At 36.6% G+C, this 17,152-nt stretch overlaps 1 protein-coding gene across 1 annotated transcript in view; it reads left to right on the forward strand.

The window, feature by feature from the left end:
• Positions 1-1,188: 1,188 nt before the first annotated feature.
• RBP1 (retinol binding protein 1, cellular) overlaps positions 1,189-17,152 on the forward strand; it is a 17,425-nt gene continuing 1,461 nt past the window's right edge. The window contains exons 1-3 of the mRNA XM_009581914.1: positions 1,189-1,313; positions 1,934-2,112; positions 14,922-15,023. Of these exons, the coding sequence (XP_009580209.1) occupies positions 1,241-1,313; positions 1,934-2,112; positions 14,922-15,023 (354 nt within the window). The 5' untranslated portion in view covers positions 1,189-1,240. The remainder of the gene's footprint in view (positions 1,314-1,933; positions 2,113-14,921; positions 15,024-17,152) is intronic.

The following is a 17,152-nucleotide window of genomic DNA, read 5'->3' on the forward strand; positions in this document are numbered from 1 at the left end:
TTCTGAAGCAGCAAAATAAAATGAACCATAACTTTTCTTTATATATGTATATTTAAATATATATTACTGCTAAACTTTGACTTTTTAGGATCCTGAATAACTTTTTGTGTTTTGGTGGTTTGGACAAGAGATGGAAATAAATCTTTCTTTCATGCAAGCACTTAAAAATGCATGCACCATTCATGTCACTTTTAAGCCTCCAGATTCACAAATGACAGACAGTCCTCATCCCCAGATTTAAAGTGGGGTTTCTTTGCTTCTCTGATCCAGAGTCTTCTATAAAAGTAAGTAATTGCCAAAGCTCTGGAGTAGATAACATATCCAAGAGGAACTTCAGCCGTACTATTTGAAAATACACAGTGGAAAATAAAGGAAAATAGCTAAGAGGCTGTCTCAGTATTTGAGCCCTAATGTTAGCCAGAAAAATCCATTCTCTTACATGTTGGTTGCCTATTCTGCTGATTCAGTATATCTCATTTTTGACAGAAGACACCTTCAAAGAATATAGAATCTTCATAAAGTGCTACTTCTGTGTTTCAATGTTGCTTAAATTAACTGAAAGCATATATTCAGTAGTGATGCGGCGTTTATCAATATACAGAATTAACCTCTGCTGCTTAGTAAAAGTTTCCAACTAACTGGCCCTTTTTGAGCTCTCAGTTGGGCAAACAGCTTCCGCTGGTAGTTCTCTAGAATTAAGGAGCTTGTGGAACAAGTTAAAGTAATGCCAGACACAAATTGCTTTCACTGAAAGAGTCTGTATGATCGTTTTCTGAAAAGAAGAAGGCATAAAGTAGCTGGAACATATTCAAGGAAGAAGGATTCGCCTCAAAAACCACACAAGATAAGCGCTTGTATAGTTTTGGCTAATACCCTAAACTAAAGCTATTTAAAAGGTTTTTTTCTGAGTGGCATGAAAAATGAAGAGTAATATGGTTAAAATGGATCTCCAGATAATCAGTACCCTTAGAGAAGTTATATGGAAGGTGAATGTTTCATTCTGTTTAAATCAAGTCATCCTGCTGTCATTAGAAATCTCAGAGGTTCAGCCTTGTGGAAGGATTTAAAGGCAACACTTCAATAATAATCGGATTAGAAGGACTTGCATAGCTACATGGTCTAAAAAAGAGATAAAAGAAACCAGAGTTCAGACTCGCCACAAAGAAAGGCAGTGAGCTGTGTGGTGCAGAATCAACACACTGTTCTGAGACTTTGATTTTGACAATTACCTAAAGTAGGGATGCCTGCAGATTTCAATGGTTACTGGAAAATGGTCAGCAATGACAATTTTGAGGAGTATCTCAAAGCACTGGGTAAGGTTCCCTTCGTGTTTCTTTAATAAATAATCAATAAATGCAACCTGTCTTCATCTTTACATGAATCTATTTTTTCTTGTACAGTCATAAATCATTTTTGTGAGAGACATTTCTTTCAGGAATGCACTTTAAGAATTGCCTTATGCAAAATTGTTTTGTCTTAAGCAGCCTCTACTTTTTACCATCTTGAAGCTTACATTAACAGAGATTAAACAACATAGCTTGAAGAGGTAAGTGGCAGATTTCAAACTTAAAAAAAACAACCATAATTTGAAAAAGAGTAAAATTTTTATGTGTAATAAAGAGACAATAATGTACTTAATGCAATTTTGTGTGTTTGCATTTGATGTAAAGTGCTAGTATTTCTATAGAAATATTGAAGGCCTTATTAACTGTCAAATACAAATGGTATTTTTTAGGATTCCACATAATCAGAAAATCAAATCATTAACTTATTTAAGTTAAAAGAATTACATAATGGACTTTTCCCTGATGAGAAAGCTGGCCTGAAAGATCTGGACATTTATTTATCTTTGTTCGTTTTAGTTCTCCCAAGAGCTACAAGCTTCTTTTTGTGGTAGACTTTTCTGGATTAAAATAATTCTTTTTTTTTTCAGATGTAAATGTTGCTGTAAGAAAAATAGCAAACTTGCTAAAACCTGACAAAGAAATCCTTCAGAATGGGGATCATATGATCATTAAAACGCTAAGCACTTTTAGAAACTACATCATGGAATTTGATGTAGGAAAGGAGTTTGAGGAGGATTTAGCTGGAGTGGATGATCGCAAATGCATGGTAAGAATTAGAACTGTAACAACGGACAGAAAAAAAAAAATATTAATAATCTGAGGCCTCTCACAGACCACATCTGTTAACGATTTTGTGTGGCTATTCCTAAAATTATTTCTGTACTTCTCAGTTTGCCGAGATGTGCACACAGTTTTTAGCGTGCCTTTACATTAAAGGGATGCTAATTTTAATCAGGAGCACAAAACAATTTTGTCAATGAATGAACAGTAACTTCAATGAAACGTTACTCAATTATACGGGATATTTGTTAGTCAAAAAGACATTTAGGTTCAGACTTTCAGAATCTCTTCACTGAGTAATGTTTTACAGTAAAGGAAATCCACTGATTGCAGGGTCAGGCACTATTGCCCATGTGTAAGAATGGCCAAGTGCTTAGAAATTGCAGCTTTTCTTTCTTGTTCTTGTTCCTGTGCTCCTTCCTTCCTGGGTGTATTTATTAGACCAGGCGCATTAATTAGCCCACTGGAACAAATCTTATTGCAATCAATAAGCAAACACTGAGGACTTTGCCTTATGAGCTCTTTTTGCTTGCCAGAAAGACAGTATTTTCTAACTTATGACTGATAAATACCAATTAACAGGGACAATCATGAGAATACCAAGTTCTTTCCTGTTAGCATGACACTTGCAATATCCTACAGTGACAAAGTTGATAAGCAAAAGAAAATTATCTCAGGAGGGACTGTAGAGGAGAAGTCACATAAAAAAGAATTAATAGGTTTCCATTCTTAGACATATAGCGCCATTTAAAACCAATACTATTCTCTAACGCTAGGGTATGCAAATTTGCTTTTGCTCTGGTGATGGCAGGAAAGGGAAAGATTGTGAAAATCAGAAAAAAAGAATGGCTAGCTAGCAAGTGCCTCAACTAATCCTTCTGTACTCCTTGTTACAGAGGGTAGAAGCATGACAGAGTGCAGAATACAAAATTCACAGAAGGGAGAAGCAATGTATTTGTGTATAGGAAAGTGCCCCAATGTCATAATGTATTTTTGACTGTTGGCAGGCTCTTAATCAGGATAATGAGATCCAGATCCACTTTGGGTTATGAGTCCAAAGAAAGACTTAGACTTAGGTGGCTAAATTAATATCAAAGATAGCAATTTAGCTATGAGAGCAATATTCAAAACATCTGCTCAAGTGCGAAAAATGTCTGAAGTCCTCAATGTTTGAGTCAGTGAAGTACTGGTTTGTGTGTGTACAGAACTGTCTCCATCTAAGCATTATCTGTACTTAAATACCATTAAACTCCATCTAAAGGAGGACTAAAACATCCTCTAAATGGCGGAAAGAAGTAATTGTGCTTTGAGGCTGTATAGCATGTACCTGCAATGAGTTCTTACAAAATGCGTCAGACAACCACTGTGCTGAAAAATCAGATTCAGAAGACATGGAAATGTGTTCTGCTTTTGAAATGCTGCATAGATTTAACACACAACTCTTAATTTCCTGACAAATATCCTAATATTTCATTATTTGTAACAGGCCAAAATTCTCTACCCTATTTTGCTAAATTGAGTGATGGGGAAGAATTCAAAATGTTGAACCAGAAAGAAGAAATTAGAGAAAAATTATTCTAGTCACTACAACAGGTATTTGATTTGGAGTGGAACCTAGTTCACCCTACTTCCAAGGGTTGCTTAAACATTTTATCTATTGGCTGTTTAGTGCAAAATGCTTACTCAGCCTTGAAGCAGAAAGTACCGGTGTCTTCTTGCCTTTTCCAAAAAAACCCAAGGGGTAGTCACTAACCCTGACTGTTTGTTTTGTTAAGAATGACTTAGGCACATAACTCCACAAAAACTTTCAGAAATCCTCCATGTCCCTTTATGGTCTCCAACAACAGATACCAACTGCAGCTGTACAGTTAAGGTCACTGATCACTGGTTCTCTCTTTGCCTTGTAGCAATGTATCATACTTTATAGTTCAATTTTCTCATTAAAGATTTCTTTTCTACATGAGACCTCAGTTTTCTCAAAGGTAAAACAGCACAAGAAGCTGTCTTTCTGAAGCCACTTCAGCCCAAATCTGATAACCGTGATGTCAGGCAAAACTTGCAGTTGTTAAGCAACAAAATAACTCCAACAGTCCAGAAAGAGTCTTGTGAGAGAAGGGTCATGGAGGTGATACAGGAGATACTGGACCACTCCCTGAGTGGTGTTATAAAGAAAACCACCATAAAAGCAAAGGTTGAATATCATTCTTGGTGTTTCCTTTTCTCATCTATAGCTTGTGAAACTGCATGCCATAAATGGCTTAATCATTAACAGTCAACCTGTGTAATGGGAGAGATTGTGAATCAATTATTGTTATTGATATTGTGGACTGAGCAGACCATGGGGCAAGTTTTATCCAACTAGCTCAATGTATGAGAAGTACAAAGTAACATGGATAAGACAAATTACACATTAAACATTAATCTATATAGCAGAGCAATCATCAGGAGACTAGCAAAAATAACCTTAGAAGTAATTCATCCAATAGGTTATAGATCATTTTTTCTGTTAATGAAGAATATATCATCTAACTAGAGTTAACATCAGTAAAAATAATATTAGCACGGTGAACAGGTTAGATCTTGTGTATAATTCACTGAAATTGTGTTCACCTTTCAGCTGTAAAACACGTCTTTGAGTCAGTCAGAGTAGAGTGTACTACAATAATTCCAAATCGATACTGTCTGTGATAAGTAAAGGCTAAAAAGTTTTGCTGCTACTTATTTTAGAAGTAAGTCGAAGGTTTGACAGTAGGAATTGATACTCCTGTGATAGTATAGGCCCCCTCCTTTATTTCAGTTAGGATTTTTTCATTTTGATAGTTGGTCCCTCTTGGAAGCCTGTCTGAACTTTCTGGAACAGTGAGTTAATCGAGCTGGATAAACCTTAGCAGTTTCAGTTTGTCCTTTTTTTGACCTTTAACTGTTGCTTTCTTCTACGCAACATGTTTTTAGGTGATTCTGTTTTCTTAAGGGTTATAGGTAACAGCGGTTGGTGACATCAGTTCCTGTAAGATTTTGTTTCTGTTGGGAAGTGAAAATTTGCTACTGGAATCTCGAGAAACTTAAAAGCCCTCCTAGTTTAGTTGAAGATGCAATTTCTCTGTTCTGTAAAACCAAAGATTAGGATAGTTGACCACACAGATGTGTGGACACAGGAGAGATCACTAATCACAGTGCAAGGTACTTCCAAGAAGACAGCTGATACTCAATGCGTTCTAAGCATTACTGAAACCGTGTATGGAGCAAGCTGCAGCACAAACTAGTCTCTTAAGAAATGCAGACAAGACATCTGCATTCACTTAGCTCCATAATGCTATCGTGCTTCTCCTGGAGCTTTTCCCCAGAGATTTCATCTACTAGATGAAAGTTAAATAAGAGTTTCTCTATTTGTTTGGCAATTTAGTGAAAGATGTGTTTCTGCAAGTTTAATCATACTTAATATTTAGGGTTTTTGAAAAATTGGCAGTTTGAACTACAAAGGTAAAATGAAAGTTTACGTATTCAGGAGCATTTTTTATTCTTTGCAAATACTACAAGGTGCATATTAGACGGCGTAGAAAGAAGTTTAGAACATTAATATTGTATTACATTATTTCACATATGATGTGAAGTTTGAATCGAGCCATGTGATAAAGTTTCTACTACTTTGAAGAGTTTATTCATGGTTTTAATTGATAACATATATCAGACGTATAGTGTACAAAGACAGAAATTTAAAGTTAAATGGATAACTATGGCTTTGGTATTTCCTGAACTGAGTATTTGATCCTGCTATCTTCATTCTCAGTGAAGCTCCAGTCTCATAATGAAATTTCCTCAATTTTAAAGATAAATTCTATAATCTCTAGTTGTGATTAATTTAGTGAGCATCTCAGGTATTGCCCTAAGTATAAAAACTTGTTTCATGTACATAAACTTTACTATGGAAAAAATTTACTGTGCACAAAAGAGGCAAGACCTTATTGAAACAACAATTAATTGAAAACCATCTCTGAAAGTTTGTCTTATTCATCACCAGATAATTTTGCCTCACTTTTTCACCATCAGTAATAAACAGTGAAGCTGAGGAGACATCTGCAATGTGAAATATATACCAGTAAACATAAGAGCGGGACAGGATCTGACACTAAGCAGAAAAGTTAGCCTTATGTAGCTTCACAGTGTATTTGCTTAGTATATCAGCCAAAAGTTTATAAAAAAAGTTAACTGAAAAAACTTAAAGGCTGAAACAAAGACTGAAGTTTCATGTTCCAAGTCTTTGCACCCAATGAATCAAAGCAGACTGAGAATGGGACAGCTCAGATGCAAAATTACTTCCCTAAAATTTTTACTTTTCTAATAATTTTGCTGCTAAAGTCAGAGAAAGTTTTTGCATTACAATTTTTCTCTGTTGTTCAAGCATTTGAATGAGACTGAATTGCTTTAGCTCACACTATCCAGAATGAATCTATCTTTTGACAGAGACTAAGGACAAGTGATCTGTTTAAAAAATCAAGGAAGATTCTATGTTCTAAATATAGAACAGCAGAATTCTTGGATAACCAAAAACAGTGTTAGTTGCATTAGAATTGAATATTTGCCTAAGTAAGTGAAGGATGCTTCAGAAATTCAGAGCCTTGTGTTCTTTGGCATAGTAATTTTCTTCTTACATTGAAGCAGGAAAGGAAATGACAATGACTGGGAACTGGTAAACAGATAAAACAGCAAGAATTTGAAACTGAAGGTGGAAAATCATACATATTAACCATTTAGCTATCCAAAACAAGCAGAATATAACCATGGATAAGTTATCAAATGGGTGTTTAGGGTTCCATTATTGGAACTAATATGACTAATATAACTTAACCTAGAGTTAAGACTTGCTGAGGTGGGGTAGGGTGAGGGGGATTTGGGAGTTGTAGAATTCACTCACCAGATCTATCATACATCTTACCGTGTGAAGTATCTTCCTGACAATATATAGTCATCTAACGTTTAAGACAGCCACATAAGGATTGTTCATAGGCACCTGACCAATACTTCTGTCACACAAACCAGTGCTAGTTACATGTGCTGTATCCTAGTGAAAGGAGGCAAGTTGTTTGAAACTGATCGTGGCTCTGTTTTAAATAATAAACATGCCTAATGTGAAACTGATTCTACTCTAGTTTGTATTCAGGAAAAATGCAATGAAGTTTAGTTGTTCTGGGCATAATTTGATATATACTGCTGCGAGGTCAGAATAAAGCCCTGTTGTTAGGTCACATGGCTCATGAAGCTTATTTAATTATTTAGGCAGGGTTCCTCTGTTCTACAAATGGAATTCACAGCTGTTAATCTAGTTTAGAGTAGGTATTGGAATGAAGACTTTGCTGCCAGAAAAACAACAACCAACAAACAACATTCCAATACTTGGAATTTCAGTAGGGATCCCCCACAGGGTGAGAAGACTCAAAATAAATTGTGCCTATCTAGTAAGATGCAAGATCAGCAATATGTCTTTACTTGATCCTCCAATTCAACTATTTTGTTTCTTCACCTCTTCAAATGGTGTCCTTTTCTTTTTGGCTTGTGAGTATGTTCTCATATACTTTGTTGGAACAAGCATCATTCTAGAATGACTGTTGCTGGGAAGTCTTTTTATATCATTGCCTGTGTGTATATACTGGTCTTCTCTCAAATCTAGTGCCCTCTCTCTCTGCAGTACTGTAAATTCCCCAGCTCCTCACTGGAATAATCTCTGACTTTAGGGGGGTTTAATTTAAAGGAGGTAGTCTTCATGTAGTTTTTTGTTGATACTTCTGACCTTTTACAAACTGCTGTCCACAAGTGAGGAAGAACAGTCCTCCAGTCAACCCCTCTGAGGCACCAGAGAACTCTTGGATCTGTCTCAGGCTCTCTAAAACTCTGGTTCATTCAGTCTCTGTGCCTCAGTGAAGAGGAACTGCTTCCTTTTTTCTGCCTTGTTTCACACTGCATGCTCTTTTGGCATTACTGCTTACTACCTGTAAGTGATACGCTCAGCATATTTGTGTGGTGATGTCAAAAGAAATCTTTAGAATCTTTTACCGTATAATTTAAGATGTCATTAACTTCAAATTTTGCAGTGCTGGATTCATGTCTAAAACCCGAGACTGATCAGGAGCTTTGAGCTAGTTATTCACAAAACCACTGCAAACATACTGAATCTTTGTAGGGGAGGTGGTTTTGGATGGGCTTAGCATTTCAGCTTTTTGTGAATCCTAAAAAGCTCAGTGTTATGAATGCAGAAAGTGCAATCATAAAGAATCAGCTGAAAACCTGAGAACGAGACTTACCAAATCCAATTTTGAATGACAAACCATTAGTGTTATGTACAATTGCATCTTGCTAAAATTACACAAAGGATAAATCAATTGTACACATTAATTTAAACAGTAAGTGTCTTAGAATCGATTCTGATCCTTGCACAAAGCGAATTGGATGTGCTGTTTTGTACTTTTTTTCCTGACATAGGATATACACAAATCTTCCTATTTTTGTATTATTTGTATACAATTTTATTTCAGTAAGGAAAAAAATCCACTATTCCTAAGAAATAAAACATTATGCACTGTCCAAAATATTGATTCTGCTCCTCCTCCCACATATTGTCACCTGCATAGTCTGGAGCTTTGGCACATTTACTTTCCTACTCCCTGGAACATGTCTCTAGTCATTGCTTTCCTTCACTGCTCTTATGAGCAAGGATTCAAAATAAGGAATTTGAACATTTAAGACCTGATCCTATCTGACAGCAGCTTACCCTTTGATCTAAAATTTGTCAATCCAGTCCTAAGTCCCTTTGCTAGCAGTGGAGATGCTGACAATCATAGAAGCAAAATACTGCTTCTAGAAGTGTCTCATCTTTTGACTACAGTGAACTTCAGTAAGCTTATCAGTCAGGTACAGAATGCCCACATTATAACCAGTTTGTCTTTCAATAACAATCTGAGCAAGTTTGTAATGGCATGAACACATTTCAGAATCCTGTAGCTATAGATACCTATTATGAGACATCACATCTGCCAGCCCCACAAGCAGCTGAGAAATGAGTTGTATTGTACTACCAGCTATTTCCTATGAGTTAACTTTGGGAGTTCTGTTGCTGCATGGCTAAAAACAGGAATGATTAAATGCTTCTACAGGGTTGAACTGAAGTTAGTAAGGGAAGGAAAGGTTGGTATAGACTTTATCATTCGACCTAGCTACAGGATGGCTAAATATGTATAGCCTTTGTCCAGCAACAGTGTCTTGAGATAAAGTCCAGGAATCTTACCGCTAATTTTTCTGTTGGGTTTGTTGTTGTTTTCTCAGTAGTTTATCTGTCTGTCACCAACCTGCCAGATGGAGATTTGATGAGATAAAAGGAGTTACAGGATGGAGAGATGACAAACCCTGAGCATGGTTGTAGCCCTCCTGTTAGCAGTGTGCAGGGATGCCTCCTACACAGAAGGTCATAGGTAGTGACTACAACATTACAGAATGCCCCTTCACAGTTACATTAGATTTTGTCTGTGATATCAACATTCGTTTATTACATCAGCGCTTCATTTGATGAAAATTTCCACTGCAGACTGCTTACCAGAGGTTTTTATATCACTGTGATACTTAGTACAAATGAAAATGCTTTATCTTTGTCATGGTTTAACCTGGCAGGCAGCCAAATACCACGCAGCCCCTCGCTCACTCCCCGCCCCCCCCCCCCGGGGGACGGGGCGAGAATCAAAAGGGTAAGAGAGAGAAAAACTCGTGAGTTGAGATAAAGACAGTTTAATAGAACAAAAAAGGGAAAATAATAATGGTAATGATAGAATATACAAAATAAGTGATGCACAATGCAATTGCTCATCACCCGCGCTGACCGATAACAAAGTAGCGATCGCTACTTCCTGGAACACGCCTACCATTCATATACTGAGCATGACGTTATATGGTATGGAATACCCCGTTGGCCAGCTGGGCCAGCTGTCCTGGCTGTGTTCCCTCCCAGCTTCTTCCAGAGCATGGAAGCTGGATGTCCTTGACTAGTAGACTACTTAGCAACAACTAAAAACATCAGTGTGTTATCAACATTCTTCTCATACTAAATCCAAAACACAGCACTAGGAAGAAATTTAACTCTATCCCAGCCGAAACCAGGACAATCTTGAGAAGCTATTAAATATCTTGTTGGATATATTGCCATGTTTGACCACAAATTCTAGGATATTTTCTTTGGAGTTATTTGTAAACACAATACAGGACACAACTCTCATAAGTAGAGAATTACTGGATTGAGATGGAGCACGGAGTATGTCGTGCAGTTTTAAAGCATTGCAGTCATTTGCTGCACCATAATATAGAGACAACACTCTGAAGGGAAGTAGAAGAAGAATAGAATTGCTCTGTTTCTCCTACAGATGGGAAATCAATAACATATTTTTGATGAAAGGTGGTAACTGCAATTCATATTTGTAAATGCAATGTGTCAAAAATCTACGTAGCATTAACAAAAAATGTTCATGGACTACTTTAAAAAAAAAAATGTTTTTTTTCTCATTCACCTGGAAAATACATTATGTATCTTCAACTGCAGAGCACATGGCACAAGCAAGCACACTAGGAATAGCCAACGTGGGAATGAGAAACATTGTGCAGAGCCAGCATCAAATGTTTTTGCACTTAGGCCTCACTGGGAAATGCAAAATTCTGTGATAAAATAGTTTGATGACTATTTCAGTAAATTACAAAAGTCAGCATCTCTGGCTGTGGGTCAATATGACTTGCCGCTAGAAGCTGGAAGTAATATCTATTGTAATTCTGCAAGACTTCACTACTGTTACTGCTACTAGAGAAAATGCAAATACATAGTCAATAGATTTGTTTTGATTTTACTAAATATTTCATTTAATAAATCTACCTTGTCTCATAACTGAAAACAGTGACGAGAATACCTTAATTATAATTTCTTCTAGCTTTAATTTTCAGGAAGATGGTTGCTATGCACATATATTTAAACCTTCATAACACAAAAAGATTAAAACACTAACTAAAGTATGTGAATGGCCAAGTAATAATCTAAGTACACAAAAAAGTGTAAGACTACAGAAATCATATCATAAAACTAAAGAAAATTTGAACATTTTTTGTGTTCTCAGGCTTCAAAGGCTTCTTCACCTCCCAGAGGAGCTCCATTCTCTATTATTACACCCCAAGAACAAAGAGTATATAATCCAAAAGATGTGCAATATTGGTGGTTAGAATTTTTGGGAAAAGTTAAATTGAGGCAAGACTCTCTCTTATTTGTCTCACTCCATTAACTTTTCTTGTGCGCCTTCAGTATTTTTAATCACACTGTTGACTAATCATATTGATCACTATTTTCTATTGAAGTTTCCTACAGAATTATATACATTTGACCTAAGAAGTATTCGTCTTAGGTTTAAGTATGATCGGGTAGTAAGTAAGCAAAATTTAAGCTTGCTTATGACGAGTAGATTATGTACTATCTAGTTGAAAGGAATAAATGAAGTTTTCTATTTATCCTATAAGTAGTACAAAATTCTCTTCAGTTTTAGAGAAATACTACATTTTGATCTAGTTGGTTCTGTTACCATCAGGAAACTGCAGCTTTCCAGTGTCCTCAGAGTTTGTCTACTTCTCCTCCTCTTGCGTGTGGAGGAAGATGAAGAATAGGAACTGTCTGCCTGGGGATGCTGTGCTCACCAAACCCTGGCAAAGATTTTCAGTCATTCCAGATGGGAGACAGTAACTCTGTCTTTGTAATCAGGCAATGCTATTTGTAATTTGTAATTAGGTAATGCTATTATCAAAATGGTGGCAAACAAGGTTAATTATAAAAGCCTACTTTTCTAAGAAAAGTTGCTTTACATAAAAGGTAAAGCATTTCTTTATCTTGAGAGTAAGTGTGTGCCAGGAAAGGAAAACAACAGCAACTAAAGGTTCATACAGAACTGCCTTACTAGTCTATTCAAGTGCTTGACTCCTAATTATACAATGGTGATATCCTGATCCAATCTTTAAAAATAAATTTTTGCTCTTATATACAACAAAAGAGATTATATTTACCACCATTTGCCCTACAGTGGTATTTCTGGAATATTATTATTATGTTCTGACTCAAATATTTGGAGATGTTCTAAGGCAAGCATTGCTGTATCTTAGCTGTTGGTAAAGGGTGGACTATTAGCAGCAGCCAGTGCATATATAACAGCTATAGCAACTCCAGCCTCAACTAATACTCAGTGTGTGTCTTAATAGAGATATTTGGAATGGAAGAACTTACTTCAGTCTGAGTTAAAAGAGAAGTTTCTATCTTCTGTATTAGTTGTGTCTTTTATTATATGAGACATTACAGTTTGACCTAAAGAAAGAAAAGATAAAAATGCTACTGATTAATCTTACTGTCATAAAGTGGTTGTTCCTGCTAACAAAGAAGAGGACATTATGTTCTCCTGCAATACATTCTGTCCTTTATAACCTTCGTAGCAAATTAGCCACATACAAAAATCAGAAACTGTATGGTTTACTCATATCCCTTCAGTGTTTATACTTCTCAAAGGGAAGGCAGAGGATGATAACCAAGAATATTGGCTGATAAAAGAGCTTGGTTAACGGTCTGTGATATTATACTCTTTGTAGTTATCACCAAATTGCCAAAAGCAATATCTAATCTTGACTGGAAAAACAAGAAAGCCAGAGAAAAAAGTGTTTTGTTTTCTGAGATGAAACAATTTCAATCACCCTTGGAGGCTGAAAAAGTTAACATTTCCTTGCGCTGCTACAAACATTTCTCCATTGCCCCTAAGTGTACTAAGCTAGTGAATATTATCAAGACTAATAACTTCCACAACTGACTTTGAACATTAGTAGTACTAATAAAGTTGGATCTTACTTTATGATGGTATATTGCCTTTGAATTCACATATAAACCCACAAAATTTAACTATTCAGCTAGTCTAATGATTAAACTATGCTGAGCTAATACTCAATGGATAAAAATAAATGCAGCTATTAAGCAAAGTTGCATATGCAAATGTTCATTCCACGTGTAGCCTTTGCATCTACAAGTCATCAGTAGAAATAATGTTTATTTTCTGATATATTCATTTTTTAGAATAATCAGAAATTCGTAGAGATGTTAACTTATAAATTAAACATTTTTCACTTTGACTAGTATTATTTGTTATCTTCTATCTCCAACTGGATGTCTACAGATTCAAAACAGATACGGAAGAGGATTTAAACTATGATGACCACATGAACTACAGCTCTACCCAAATGTGTGGTTCCTTCCTGCATTAGCATTTGACACGTTAAAAGGATATGGCTTTTTTAAAACGTTATCTACTACTTGGTTTAAATACATCATTTTACAAGAGTGAACAGAAGAATTTGTGAATGCATTTTCCAAATCAGAGAGATTTTTAGCAAGGACACATGAGTTTGTCTTTCAGAGACCCCATATGGTGCACACAGACTATATGGGATCAGTAACAATGCCTTGCCTATGATTATCTATGCTGGCACTCTTTCTAGTGATTCATTTTCCGTGCTTGTTTAGTCTAAAGCTTCCCAGGGGTGGAGAGTGCTGGCTGTACTCATCTAAAGATAGTGGCTATCATGGTTATCGTTTAAGAATTAATTGTTTGTGACATACACAAATTAAATAAATAGGGCTGCGTAGTTCTCAAATGTTGAACTGGTTTTAGTTCCCAGAATGACAAATGTAGGCTGACTTCTTTTCTGAGAAACTACACAGGATGGATGCAGTAAGTTTTCCTTTAATGATAGATCAGAATTCATCTTCTCTCCATATTTGACTGCTCATACAGGCACTGGCTGAAGACTTTTACAAGGTAGACAGTAATTCCATATTTAGTCCTTGGATTCACCTCAAACAAGCTGGTTTAAAAGCCATGTGCTAATATTGATGTTAAACTATACTCATGGAGCACAAATTGTCCCTGCTCTTCCACTTCCCTCTTTAAATATATTACAGAGTATTGCTTCTCTTTATCTTAAGGAGACGTGAAAGGCAAATTGTCAGTAAAGACTAACCAGAGTAATAAGCTGTAGGGTGCACCCTCATACATTTAAGTAGTTTTATGAATCAGGTTCTACTGAACTACTCAGGACAGCACCAATATTCACAAAAGTGCTATGTTGAATCCTGCGACACCTTACTCCCACTCTTATTCTGCCAGTCCTGGCTCAAGTAGTTCTCCAGCTACAGTTACACAAAGCAGGATGCTGGCAAAGTTACCAATTTGCTGATACTTCCAAACCACTCTGCTCAATGAAGGAAGGCAGATTAAGACATGGGGAAAAAACAGCTCAGGATTTAAAAGCCTTTTTCATCCATAGCTGCCAGTAGGTGGGTACTTTTTTCCGGTAGAGCAGCTGGGGAATCTTTCTTATGGTGGAAAAAACAAACTGAATCTCAAGTTTTCAGCTCCTTTTGCAAGTACAGTATTAGGTTGCACATCCCTTCTGCTGCTGTATTTGTCAGCAGGGAGAGAGGAGTGCGCTCTTACACAATGATTTTTATGATTTTTTTTCTTGCATTTAAACAGCTTTATCTCATCCTTCCAGATTTGACAGGCGGTTGGGCAGCAACTTTCTATTTAAGCTCATTTCTTTTGTAATTCTCCTAAGTGTTACAACACTCTACAATTATTCTTCTTATGAGATACATTAATCATTTATTATATTAGAAAGAAATTTTGCTTTAAGGAAACTAATCATAAATATCAGAGAATACTACAGTAACACTGAACATTTCTATTTTGTTAGACCACCGTATCTTGGGATGGAGATAAGCTGCTTTGTGTACAGAATGGAGAAAAAGAAGGTCGTGGTTGGACCCAGTGGATCGAAGGAGATGAAATGCACCTGGTAAGATCATGTAACAGGTTTTAAATGCCACTCTATTAAAATGGTTAGATGTAATGCAGCAGGCTGTGCGCTACATTATCTTGGCTTACTTTGACATAATTACGTATTGGTGCGGCATTTGACTTGTTCTAAAACAAAAATTTCATTTGGAGCCATTATGCTTTTATGTCCCTTACAAAGACTGCCTGATTTCAAAGCAGTACTCTTTCTGTGTTAACTGTCTGTCCAGACATACCAGTTTGAAATGTTTACACTGAGGAAGACATTTAGCAGAATGTCCTTCATGCAGTCTGTGAAATACGCAGTATGGGAGCTGGTGAAATTACGCATCCAACAATAAGCCGTAAGGGGAAAGTACACCATTGTTCTTCTAAAATAATTACAGGCCAGCCTGCATTATAGCCTAGAGAACTAAAACAGCAATTAAGTTTTTGAAATGTCATGTTCTTTCAGATCATCATTTTTATCTAAGTTAACGGGACCTGAAAGAAGATGCCTATTCTTTTCTCACATAGCTCTTTATATCATCCTCACTCTCTCATCAATATGAGTAAAAGGCAGTCTTCCATCCAACCTCCATTTCTGTTCACTGTTCAGTACTATTAGCATTCAGCAGTCTAAATGGATGTTCTCTAAATATTCAAATCAGTAGCAGAGTTATGAAATCTTTGCAAAAGTACCCCAAACCCCTTATTACTAAACACAATTTTCAGGAAGTACTGGAAGTCCCAGAAACCTGTTCCAAGAAAGGAATGTATATGACAGATCTTACCACCTGGACTACATACTTGATATAATGCAGGTAGGGAGAAAGCTACTGTGTAATTGATCACTTTATAGCCGAGATCATGGGCTCACTGAAAGTAGGGGGGAAGCAATAAAAAGGAGACTCCAGAATTTCCTGTGTATACATATTCCCTCTACCTATACACAAACACACTACAGTATTTCCACACTACTTCCCAGCTTCACGACAGTTGGTGCCATGACACCAAACATCAGCTTTTTCAGATTCTCTCGGCTGGTAAACAGGTTGCAATTAGCCGGACAATGTCTGGCCTAGAAGTTCAACTTACACCTTGCTACACTCAATCATACACATATGTGCACTCATCTGCACATATATGAAGCAACAGCACTAGTTGCTCTTGGATTTCTCTGTATTGGCATCCTGGTTTCTGTCCCTTGCCAGCTCCGCTGTCATTATCTCTTCCCATTTCCTGTCCCCAACACCAATTTCTTTAGCCCTGCTTTCTGCTATCCTTACTCTGATTCATGCTCTAGCCATACAACCTAGCCATGGACCTCCAGGCCAGACCACTTTCTATACTTGACCCTGTCAAGAGTTTGATTTTAGAAGTCATAAATTCATATTCAGTTGCTCAAACATATGTGTCCAGTGCCACTTTAGGTACCCCAAGGCAGCCTGACTGATCCGAGGCTGCTTTTTCAGCAGGCTGTGAAGAGTTCTGTATCATACCTGCCAGCTCATGCAGGCATCCATGCACTCACTGGCACTTGTACCATTTATCACAATCTGTCTCCATGTACACAACAGTCAGTACAAAATTACTTCATGCAAAGGAATTAACCAAGTGTTTTAGAGGCCAGTCCCCAATATTTCAGTTTTATCACTTTTTATATTTCATGAACTTCAGAAGATGTCCTCTTTATTTCTCTGAATCCTTGTTAATGTAACTCTCTGCATTAAACATATGGTAAGAGTCCCATTTAGTATCTTATTTTTGACCAGCTAAGATTACTAGGTCCTGTACTCTTGAGAGTCCTTTGATACAATGGGCAGTTACCTCTAAAAAATTGGTACTTCGATAGCTTTATGATCCTATTGAACTTTACACAATGAGCCAAGTGTTAATTTAATTCTGTCCACATTTCTGTAGAGAATAGTCCCACATCCTTTAGTAGTTTATCGCCTCCTATTTTCTCCATTTCATTCTATGGTCTGTACTTTGTAGTTCTTTTTCCTCCTTAGATTCTATTTTATGTGAGTGACTTATTTGACCATTCTCCATTTCCTTTTGAGTTTTATTGCCCTTTTCAATTGTATTGATTGCTTCTGCTCTGTAGGTTTTTGTCACTGTCAGCAGCTCTTTTAGGCCTTATTGCAC

This window comes from Fulmarus glacialis, unplaced genomic scaffold (assembly GCF_000690835.1).
Source record: "Fulmarus glacialis isolate BGI_N327 unplaced genomic scaffold, ASM69083v1 scaffold8947, whole genome shotgun sequence".
Classification (NCBI taxonomy): domain Eukaryota; kingdom Metazoa; phylum Chordata; class Aves; order Procellariiformes; family Procellariidae; genus Fulmarus; species Fulmarus glacialis.